Source organism: Corythoichthys intestinalis, chromosome 9 (assembly GCF_030265065.1).
Source record: "Corythoichthys intestinalis isolate RoL2023-P3 chromosome 9, ASM3026506v1, whole genome shotgun sequence".
Lineage (NCBI taxonomy): Eukaryota > Metazoa > Chordata > Actinopteri > Syngnathiformes > Syngnathidae > Corythoichthys > Corythoichthys intestinalis.
Window position 1 is genome coordinate 57388555 of NC_080403.1, and position 11943 is coordinate 57400497.

At 45.0% G+C, this 11943-nt stretch overlaps 1 protein-coding gene across 1 annotated transcript in view; it reads left to right on the top strand.

Annotated features, from left to right (window-relative positions):
- Positions 1-11523, top strand: part of LOC130921626 (sortilin-like) — a 47290-nt gene extending 35767 nt beyond the window's left edge. The window contains exons 13-20 of the mRNA XM_057845724.1: positions 1562-1730; positions 1795-1979; positions 4044-4233; positions 4357-4473; positions 4586-4694; positions 6072-6184; positions 6263-6389; positions 6488-11523. Coding sequence (XP_057701707.1) covers positions 1562-1730; positions 1795-1979; positions 4044-4233; positions 4357-4473; positions 4586-4694; positions 6072-6184; positions 6263-6389; positions 6488-6502 — 1025 coding nt within the window. The 3' untranslated portion in view covers positions 6503-11523. The remainder of the gene's footprint in view (positions 1-1561; positions 1731-1794; positions 1980-4043; positions 4234-4356; positions 4474-4585; positions 4695-6071; positions 6185-6262; positions 6390-6487) is intronic.
- Positions 11524-11943: the final 420 nt, after the last annotated feature.

The following is an 11943-nucleotide window of genomic DNA, read 5'->3' on the forward strand; positions in this document are numbered from 1 at the left end:
AATCAGGAGCTCGGTAGACACAGCAGATAATTATGTTTTTTACAATTTGGGATAAGGAGCCCAGTTGTAATACATTCCAGGAGATTGTCAATCATAATTGCAACACCCCCTCCCCCCTTAGATGCCCGATTTATTTGTGTCATGTTATATTCGTGCAAATTAAAGTCAGAGCCTTTGTTATCTTTAGTAGATAATCCTTAACGTGTTCAAGATTCTTGTAGAGACTCCTGCCGTTGATAAGTTTCAGTTTACCGTCCACATCCACGAGTTGTTATACTGGTCCGCTGTTTAGTATTTACAGTTATCCAGCTATTGTAGAAGTTGTGGTCCAGAAGTGTGGTTTCAGATGTCATCATTAATTTTCAAGTGAGGTCAGCTGGTCAAAACTCGTAATAGCTTTAATCTTCATATCTTGCATCTTGACATGTATCCTGCAATCCGAGACCCAGGTGTTGGCTATTTTCCCAGCTTCCTTGGGTTGACGTGCTTTTCTTGCAATTTCGGCATTTCGGCGAGTGAAGTTGTCATTCAAAAAGATCTTCGACCCTTTCAGGTGGCGGCGCTGGTTAAGCAGGGCAGTCTCGGTCTTGTGGTCTGCCAGCTTCATGAGCACCGTCGCCGGTCCTCTCCCCCCAGATGGGAGCAGAAAGCAGCGACTGATGTCCAGCAGTTCCATGTTTATTCCATACTGTTTCCAGTTGCGCCACTTTGTCACCTGGGCTAGGCGTCAGTTGTAATCCAGAAATGATGAGCTCATTTTCGCGTCGGCACTGGTCGAGATCGTCAGCCAAAATTTCCAGCCTCTTGATGCGAACATCTCTCTCCTCAACCGCCTGCTTGAGTTTCTCGTTTTCAGCACGAATTAACTGGAGTTCTCTGACGATTTCTTGATTCTGGTTTTGAATCAAGCCAGTCAAGGAGACTTCCAACTTCTGTATGTAGGATTTTATTTCATCCAAGTCTCCAGGTTTCAAATTCTTTGGAGCCATACTGGGAGTCGAGCTTGCCGGCCCTGAGTGCTTATCGGTTAAGATAAGAGAGTGCTTTTGGAGCTCAGAGAGTGCGTCTGTAAACGGTGAAAGCTGGATCAACCTTGATATAATAAATAATAATAACACTATTAATTAAATAGATAATAACCAAATAACCTTCTCTGGGTTCCCCACAGAAAAAAAGCCAGGAAATAAATAACACTATTGAGGGAAAAAAAAAAATGTTCAGGTGGCCGGACCAAATGTGGAGGCGGGGTGTATCCGGCCTGCAGGCCGTTGTTTGGGGACCCCTGCTATAGATGTTTGGGTAGTTTTAGTTAATACAGACACTGTATTTTCATCTGTGTGATTTTGACAAAGATCAGCTCACATTTGATGGTAATTTTATGCAGAAATGTGAGAAATTCCAAAGGGTTCAGATACTTTTCATACCACTGAAGCATAACGTTTCGTCATTGTCATGAAAAATATCATCTACAAGATTTTTATCATCGTCATCAATGACCAAAACAATTATGCTTACTTAATACTTTCATTTTATGGTTTAACGCAACAGCAACTCTGTACAGGGAGCACGGGGGACGCCGAGTCGGCTGTCATGCCTGATGTTTACGTGTCTGACGACGGTGGCTACTCGTGGTTGCTTTCCCTCGCGGGTCCTCACCACTATGCTATACTGGACTCGGGGGCTCTTCTGGTGGCTGTGGAGCACACAAACGCCCCCGTTAATCAAATCAAGTGAGAAAAAACGTAGTGCGGCGATTTCAGTCATTTGCATGACGTGTCTCTCCGTTCAATACAGGTTTTCCACGGATGAAGGACGGTGTTGGCACACTTATAATTTCACCAGTGACCGCTTCCACTTTAGCGGCATGGACAGCGAGCCAGGTTCCCGCTCCTTGAACGTCAGCCTGTGGGGCTACAGAAATGACTTTACGAAATGGGTCGTGATCACCATTGATTTCCGGAATCTCCTCGCCCGAGAATGTGAGTAATTATGTGAGAAGAACAGAGTTGAGTTAGGGCACCGATGTTGATGAACCGTGTTGAGGTTTTTGCAGCGCAACGTTGCATTCGTAGGAAGAATTGACGGAGAATAAGTTGTCTTTTAGCCAAAACTCGGCGTATTTAATTTCCATTGACATGTGGATACATCCTCTCTCATTGCTGTATTCACATGCAATCCCACAAATCAAAGTCAAACAAGAATTAATAAAAGTAGCACTTTAGACAATTAAGTCCCATCCTGCCATCTTGTGGCGAAAAGATAATATGTCAATAATAACAAGCAATAGGAGCATTATTTCCACATCAACTGAGGACACATTTATGAATACAAAATATTTCCTCCACCATTTCTCCCAACACTTCCACTTGTTCTCATTTTGATGCCTTTTTAACAACCAAATGAAATTTGACATTTCAAATTCCAAAAATAACACTGTCAAACTTCTTCAATTTTAACTTTGTTACAGGTTTTGTCATGATATCAGCTATCATGTCATCCGTTGTCAATCAGGTAGCACTCCGCATCTCCTCTTTTGAGTGCGACTCCACTTAACCGAGTACCATCTGCCAACTCGACGGTGTGGTTCTCTGGTTTGAATGTCTCCTGGAAGCTTTTGAACTTGGTCACGTCAGTGATGATATTAGATGGCGCTCCCGTGTCCACCATCAGACCTCGTTCCCGGATGCTGTGTGTATCCTGCCGCCTGGTGTCGGGCTGTTCATCGCTCACCTTGAACACGAAGTCAGGATCTTCATCTTCAGCAATTTTTCTCGCTCCGTCCGGTGTTTCCTTGCGTCTGCAAGTGGTGTCTTTGTGCGTGTCCGTTTTGCACCGACTACACCATGTCTTTTGTCGACATGATTTTGCACGGTGGCCGTTGATCCCACATTTGAAGCACACCAACTCTGCGTCGTCTTTGATCCGGTCACGAGTGTTTGCTTTTGTGGTTCGCTTTGAAGCTCTTGCTTTAGTCTTCATCACTCTGTCGCTTATTTCTGCTGCATTTAACTTTTCCGTTTCTTCAAAACTTCGGGGTTTGATTTTGAACTCTGCAAATGTCATGTTCTCATTGGTATGCGCCACATGAAATGGCTTGTAACTTTCTGGCAGCCCCTTCAAGACCATTGCTATAAGTAGACCATCTGCCATTGTTTCACCGGCATTTCGCAATGCTGTGATGGCGGTCTCAGCTCTTATTATGTAGTCCACTATGCTTTCTTCGGTTCCCTTTTGAAGAGATGTTAGCATGGTGTACAAATTTATAATCCTGGGTTTTCCCTTCCCAGCATAATATTCTCTTAATATTTTCAGAGCTTTTCTTCTGTCATTTGGCGCATCTCTCATTATTAACGAAAGGCTTTTATCATCAAGAAGTTGTATCATTTCAGCATACGCGTCCGCATTTTTCATTTCATCATTTTCTCTCTCGGCTTCAGTGTTTGGTCCTACCAGTACTGTGTTCTTTAGCCCGATGAGATGAAAATGTCCCAACATTTTAGTTTCCCAGAGTTCATATTTAGCTTCATCTCCGTCAAATGCCAGTCGAGGTAACCTACTTGTTCCTCGTGGATCCATGTTGCCTGTCAGCTTTTTCCGCTAATCAGCAGTCGCTGAGCACGCTGTCCTTCGCGACCTTCTACACGGTGGAAACTGACTTTACCTTCGAATGACTCCTAGGCCCATAACCTGTTGAGGTGGTTGCAGCTCAACGTTGCATTCGTAGGAAGAATTGACAGAGAATAAGTTGTCTTTTAGCCAAAACTCGGCGTATTTAATTTCCATTGACATGCGGATACATCCTCTCTCATTGCTGTATTCACATGCAATCCCACAAATCAAAGTCATCAAAGTCAAACAAGAAGAAGTAATAAAAGTAGCACTTTAGACAATTAAATCCCATCCTGCCATCTTGTGGCGAAAAGATAATATGTCAATAATAACAAGCAATAGGAGCATTATTTCCACATCAACTGAGGACACATTTATGAATACAAAATATTTCCTCCACCATTTCTCCCAACAAACCGCGTGGGAAATTGCAGGTAACGACGAGGACTACGTGCCGTGGTTGGCTCACTCTACTGATGCCGAAAGCTCCAATGACGGCTGTGTGCTAGGCTACAAGGAGACCTTTCTACGCTTGAGGAAAGACTCGGCCTGCTGGAACGGGAGGCGGTTTAGTGGCAGGCAGCGTTTGTCGCCTTGCGCTTGTACATTGGATGATTATCACTGGTACTTTTTTATAATTTTCATTTTATATGTTTTTACTAGCTGCTGCATTCTTTGAAGGTCTTTGGGTTGAGTGGCCCAGAAATGATTGTGATGCGGCACATTTGACTCTGATTTGTTCTGTAGTGACTTTGGATACTTCCGACCTGAGAACAGCTCAGAGTGTGTGGAGCAGGAAGAGTTGAAGGGCCATCCACTAGAATTCTGTTTAAATGGAACCACTGAAGAGCTGCAGACCAGTGGGTGAGTAGCCCTTCCTGCCCCTTTAAAGCAATGACCTAATATAATCTCTATAATAAAGACAATGTCAGACCTAATAGTGTTTAATGTTGTTTTATTGTTTTCCCATTTGAAGTTACCGGAAGATTCCAGGCAACATGTGTGCTGGAGGTTTCCAGCCTGTCAGAAAGGAGACTGACCTAAGAAGGAGGTGCACTAGTGATGTTCTCCATCCACTTTCTCTGGTTGGTGCCGCTCGCGTTGTCTAGACAGTGAAAATTTAAAATTCGGTAAATGCTTATTTTCAGCACACAACACATTGTTACGTACTGTATATTTTCTAATACTGTCGTTGATTCAAGTACATGTTCTATCGTTGATCGATAGAATCAGTGCATCAATATCAATGAGGATTCAGATCTATCGTTTGAGCTAGCGAGCAAGCTATCTAGCGATCGAGCGAGCTAGCGAGCTAGAATTGATCGAGCTTGCTAGTGATCGATCCAGCGCCCTAGCTAGCGATCGATCGAGCGAAGGATCGGTCAGGCGAGTATGCGACTGATCGGGTGAGCCAGCGAGCGACCGTCATGGTGAGTGAGCGCCTGACCGATCGAGCGAGCCAGCTAGCGAGCAAGCAGCCGATCAGGCGAGCGTGCAAGCAACCGATCAGGCGAGCGAGCATGCCACCGATCAGGCGAGCGAGCGAGCAAACGACCTGTGCGAGCCAGCTAGCGACTGTCAGGGCGAGCGAGTGAGCGAACGATCGGGAGAACCAGCTCGCGACTGACCTATGTGAGCCAACTTGTGGGCTAGCAAGCGACCGACAGGGCGAGCGACCAACCTGTGCGAGCCGGTTAGTGATCGACCGGGCGAGCCGGCTAGCGAGCGAGAACCCGACCTGTGCGAGCCAGCTAGCGACCGTCAGGGCGACCGTGTGACCGATCGGGCAAGCCAGCTAGCGACTGATTGGGTGAGCCAGTTAGCGAACGATCGGGCGAGCCAGCCAGTGACCGACCTTTGCTAGCCAGCTAGCGATTGACCCGTGTGAGCCAGCTAGCGATTGACCCGTGTGAGCCAGCTAGCGACCGACCCGTGTGAGCCAGCCAGCAAATGACCGTGCGAGCCGGCTAGCGACCGACCTGTGCGAGCCGGCTAGCGACCGACCTGTGCGAGCCGGCTAGCAATCGAACCAGTGACCGAGCGAGCCAGCTAGTTAACTATCAATTTCACGTCACTATACATTAGCTTAGTCTCTGTTCTTTGTTTAATTGTCTTCGGATGTGGCAAATAGTTGCCTTTCAAATATTCAAGTATTGATTTTCAGTTGTGGGATCTCTCCAGGAATATGTTTGGCAGCTGGAAGGAACCTAAGACTGGAAATTAGTGAGCTGCTAAATTTCCAGCGGACATTACGTCCTATTGTTTTGTGCGAAGGGCACATATAACACCTCTAATAAATACTAAATGTTGATTAAATACAAAGCCCTGGCGACTAATTACGGACCTACATGATATTTTCTTCAGTTTTAAGTTTGTCTGTTTTTTAGGTTGGAGTACTAATTGATAAAACAAAGTGCCCTCAGAAATTGGTTATTCACATTCTGTGTCTACTTTTCTGCCAGACTGAAAGTGGCTCATCAAATGCTGCAATCGTAGCCGTGGTTGTTATCGCCGTGCTGCTGATGAGCGCTGTCGCCGGCGTCTGGATAGTGAAGAAATACGTCTGCGGCGGGCGGTCAGTCACTTACATCTGCTTTGTCAGAGGCCGTCAATGTTTTGCGCCCGTTCTAATATGGCGTCCTATTTTTGTCAGGTTCCTTGTGCACCGCTACTCTGTGATGAGGGAGCACGCCGAAGCTAACAAAATTGAAGGAGTCGACGATGTCGACACCCACTACATGGAAACGGGAATAGCTCAATACAATGAGGATTCAGATCAGGTATCCCACACTGTCCGTGGCGCCTCCAGAAATTTTTCATAGAAAATGTCAGTTTTTGAAATGTCTTGTGATTTTTTTTTTTTTTGCTTTCCACCAAGGACCTTCTGGAATAAGTTGGACTGCTCCAGACTTCATTGATGCCTGAGCTGGGCACTCTCGCTTGTCCCATGCTGATTAACATCTGCTTCCGAATTTTCACTCTTCCCCGTTGACCGAAAGACACAAAGGCACTGAATTATCGCTTGGTTGAGGTTCCCGCAAACACAAACCAACACCATAGAGACAAACCAATGGAACGTGGAAGGGTAGTAGGGGGGTGCAAACTCGTCACGCAACAAAAGAACGCTTCTGTAATCCCCGCAGAGCTTTTATTGTCTTTGTCAGGACGTCGGCGTGTCAAATTGTGCTCTTGGAGACGACGACAATGCACTGGAGAGGATTTTTGGATGTTTTTGCCTACAGTGTTAGGGTACAATCAAGCAATAGAATACAGCCGTACAGTGGTACCTCTACTTAGGAAATGTATTGGTTCTGGAAGTAGTCTCGTCACCTGAGAATTCCGTACGTTTTCCATGTAAATGCCCTAATCCTTTCCATGTCCCCTCAAAATTCAGACATAAATCTTTCATAAAGACACGGAACAAATACATGTTACAAAAAGATTATTGCACAATAAACTAATATGAGAGTTGTGGGTCTCGCAAAAAAAAATAAAAATAAAAAATACACTCCCGTAATGCTGTCGGAACACCTTGTGACGAATGGAGAGGATGCTGGGGTACACCTCTCCACATACAGTACAGGCCCCTCTTAGCCAATTGGATGCTACGAAGATGCTTTGCAATAGCCAATGGAAGAGCAGCCATAAGTACGTATTTTATGGACTATAAATTGGATCGCAGGGAACCCAGGGATCCAAAGCTGGCCTCGGCTGGTATCCAGGTCCAAACAGGCAGGAAATGGAGTGCATACAAAGCTCTGGAGGTGGCAGAGTTGCAACTGAGGCAGAAGGTGCCGGTAAGATCTGTAGCCATAGGGCACACAGGAATTGCCTACTTCCCGGCAACGAGGACTGGAAACGCCAGAGGCAAATAGTGGAACACCTTAATGCTTGTTTATTCGCTGCGGTCTAGACTGCATAGTTTTTTGTTGTTGGTTTTTTTTTTTTTTTTGACATTGACTTAGATTAACAGGAAGGATTCCCTAAAGATAAACCTGAGTGCTTTGTAGTTGGCCTGGGGAACAATGTTGAAGGTTTTGACTGAGCTGTGACTTGGCTCGGCTTGACATGACCTCGAGCCTCGACGTGACCTCGAGACTCGACTCAAGCCTCGAGATGCGACCTCAAGACGCGACCTCGAAACGCAACCTCAAGCCTCGACATGACCTCAAGAATCGACTCGAGCCTCCACATGACTTCGAGACGTGACCTCGAGCCTCCACATGACCTAGAGACTTGGCTTTGACATGACCTCGAGACGTGACCTCGAGATTCGACTCGAGCCTCGAGATGCGACCTCAAGACGCGACCTCGAGACGCAACCTCAAGCTTCGACATGACCTCAAGACTCGACTCGAGCCTCGACATGACCTCGATTCTCAACTCCAGCTTCCACGTAACCTCGAGACTCGACTCCTGCCTCCACATGACCTCGAGACGCGACCTCAAGACGCGACCTCGAGCCTCCACATGACTGCGAGACGCAGCCTTGACATGACCTCAAGGCTCGACATGACCTCGAGGCCCGACTCGACATGACCTCGAGGCTCGACTCGACATGATCTTGAGGCTAGACTCGACCTGAGAAGATACTCAACATGACCTCGAGACTCGACCTCGAGACTCAACATGACCTTAAGACTTGACCTCGAGACTTGACGTGACCTCGAGACTCGACCTCGAGCCTAGACATGACCTCGAGACTCGACCTCGAGGCTCTACTCGACCTGAGGCGAGACTCGACATGACCTCGAGACTCGACTCCAGCCTCGACATGACCCCGAGACGTGACCTCGAGCCTCCACATGACCTCGAGACGTCCTTAAGACTCGACCTCGAGACTCGACCTCGAGCCTAGACATGATCTCGAGACTCGACCTCGAGCCTCGACGTGACCTCGAGGCTCTACTCGACCTGAGGCGAGACTCAACATGACCTCGAGACTCGACTCCAGCCTCGACATGACCCCGAGACGTGACCTCGAGCCTCCACATGACCTCGAGACGTCCTTAAGACTCGACCTCGAGGCTCTACTCGACCTGAGGCGAGACTCGACATGACCTCGAGACTCGACTCCAGCCTCGACATGACCCCGAGACGTGACCTCGAGCCTCCACATGACCTCGAGACGTCCTTAAGACTCGACCTCGAGACTCGACCTCGAGCCTAGACATGATCTCGAGACTCGACCTCGAGCCTCGACGTGGCCTCGAGGCTCTACTCGACCTGAGGCGAGACTCAACATGACCTCGAGACTCGACTCCAGCCTCGACATGACTCCGAGACTCGACTCCAGCCTCCACATGACCTCGAGACTCGACTCGAGCCTCCACATGACCTCGAGACGTGACCTCAAGCCTCCACATGACCTTGAGACGTGGCTTTGACATGACCTGTAGACGTGACCTCGAGACTCAACTCCAGCCACCACATGACCTCGAGACTCGACCTCAAGACGCGACCTCGAGCCTCCACATGACTGCGAGACGCGGCCTTGACATGACGTCAAGAGGCGCCCTCGAGCCTCCACATGACCTCGAGACGTGGCCTTGACATGACATCGAGACGCAACCTCGAGACGCGACCTTGAGCCTTCACATGACCTCGAGACTCGACTCAAGCCTCCACATGACCTCGAGACTTGACTCGAGCCTCGAAATGAGCTCGAGACTCGATTTCAGGCCTCGACATGACTTTGAGACCTGACCTCGGGCCTCGACATGACCTTGACATGACTCGAGACTCGACTTGCTCACAACAGGTAAGACGCACGACTTACTTTTGACTCGTATCATAGTGACTCGTGCAATTGTTTGCCATGGTGTATTCTTTCCTCTCCTATCCTGAAATTTATTTTGTAAAAAGAGACAATATTTTCCCGTTTGGACGTGTCGTAACCGAAAAAAAGAAAATCAGTTTGTAGAGACGTTCGTAAGTAGAGGTACCACTAATCACTTAGGGTGACGCACTTTAGATGTCAAAATTTTAGTGCACACTGTTGCTTGTATGATATGATGCTCAAACTGCTACATATTTCTTATTTTCAACCAAGCACCCTAAATATAATCCGGTATTTAATGACGCCAGTATTATGCTTAAAATAGATAATAGTCTACTCGTACTCCAGAAAGATTTTGAGTGACAGATGCAATTCGAATTGCAATAAAAAACATTACTGAACGCAAAATCACAAATGGTAGAAAAATAACCGAGTGTGCCCCAAAATATGTTGTAAAATCGCTTTTGAATTTGAAAAAACACATTTTTAACCGTCTGGGTTTAATTTTAATCAAGTATTTTATTTTATTTTATTTTTTTAACTCGAACCATTTTGTTACTGAAAAGAAATTCAAATATGAAGTTCGCGGAATGTGAAGTCATGACAGTGTTACAGATATTTTCAATGGTCATTTTGTGCGGTGGAAGCAAGACTTGAATTATTGCCAAAGCACTTTTATTGTTGTTTTTTTTTAATTGTAGATATGAAGTCACCATAGCCCAGAAATGAACAAACACAAAGGTGATACCAACTCAAAAACATGACTGGAAATTCCCTCATGATAACCTAAAAACGTCCAATTATCTAAAAAAAATATTCCCTACATTAGTAAATATGTTGTGTTCTTACCAGAAAAATAAGCAAATCTCTACTGTTTAGTTATTGCACATACATCCAGTATTTTTATGGTCCAAAATCAAGCTGAAACCTAATGCTGCCTATTTGTTCCGGGACATTTCTGGGTCAATTCTTGTTCAGTGACCCAAAATCATCAGGAAGTTACCCAAAAAATGTGCCAAAATAAACATACATTTATCCAGAAATCCCCCAAAACCAACAGGAAGTGATAAAAAATTAACAGGAAAAAATGAACTCAAATGCTCCAAAACAAAGTTAGTGGCTTTGGAAGCCAATCCCGGATCACTTCCTGTTCATTTTGAGTCACTGCCTGTTGATTTTGAGGCATTTCCTAGGTTATTTATTGCTGATTTGGTGTTACTTCCTCCCCACAAATCTCTGGTTTTACGGCGCCAATGTCAAAATAAAAGCACCTGATTTCGTATGTACAGTATTAACAAGCTACAACTTCTTATCAAGGTGGTTTCTGTCAGGGAAGTTCAAGTTTGAACCCCAAGACAAGTAGCAATCAATAGCTCAAATATGAGAGAAATGAATCATACCCAGCCAAGGATTGCCTGCTTCGAAGACTTTATATAAAAACTTGATATATGGCGGAAAACACTCAGGTGACTTGAAGTTCCGCTCCGAGACCCTCAATTTAGCCAACTTTCAAAATTGTCCGAATCGCATGTGTAATGTGTAATGTGTAAAATCTCAATTTTCTGGGGGAACAAAAATTTTGAACAGGAAGGGCATTTTTAAAAATATATATATATATTTTTTTTTAAACGGCAAAACCCTAATTGGAGGCGAGAGCACGCGAGAGCAGAATTAAAGACGCCACGATTTTAACGAGATATTATCGCGTACTTACCTTCTTTCGATCCAAAAACTCCACGTAGCATGTGTCACTGAGTGTCAAGACATAGCTGTGAATGGCCACAGCTGGATTTTTTTTTTATTTCATGGGTGAAACATGGTGATATAACAAGGGTCGCGATGCAGAAATCGCAGACAACAAGGAGTGGTTGAGATTTTCTTTTTCATTTAGTTACCATTTTAAACGTTATTTTTCAAAAAAAAATTCTTTGGATCGATTATTTATGATATAACATATCGGGGAAAATGCGACAGTACCAAAAAAAAAATCTGATTAAGTGATAATTATGAGGTAGATATCCGTGACTTTTTTACAGACGCCAAATTTTTCATTGTGACGTAATTCGTTTAAAAGTTTAAAATATGCGAGTGAATAATTTTTTTTAAGTCGTTTTTTTTTTTTTAACTAAAATTTAGACATCAATTAATGATTCTTAGCTAAAAATGACATTTTTAATAATATAATTACTCACCTTTTTATGGCTAGGTTGAAACAAAAGCGGTTGCGCGACGTCTGTAAACGGGGGTTTTCAGGGTAAAACGGACAAATTAAAAATCATTCACGGGCTTAATGCACCATGAATCTGCTATGGCAGCATATAGACATATTGTTCTATAAAACACAACAGTTCTTTTGGCTTAAAATACTGCAGTTTCTTTTAAAGAGGAGTGCAAGAGCAGAAACTGCTTTATCATTCTTGTCTGTGTTTTCCGCCATTTATCAAGGATACAATGGCATGATCCAGCCAGGAGCTGTGAACATGCAGGAGTACAGAGAGACAAAGTAAGCCAAGTTCCTTTATACTATTGAAAGGGCGTCACCCAAGGATGCTTAC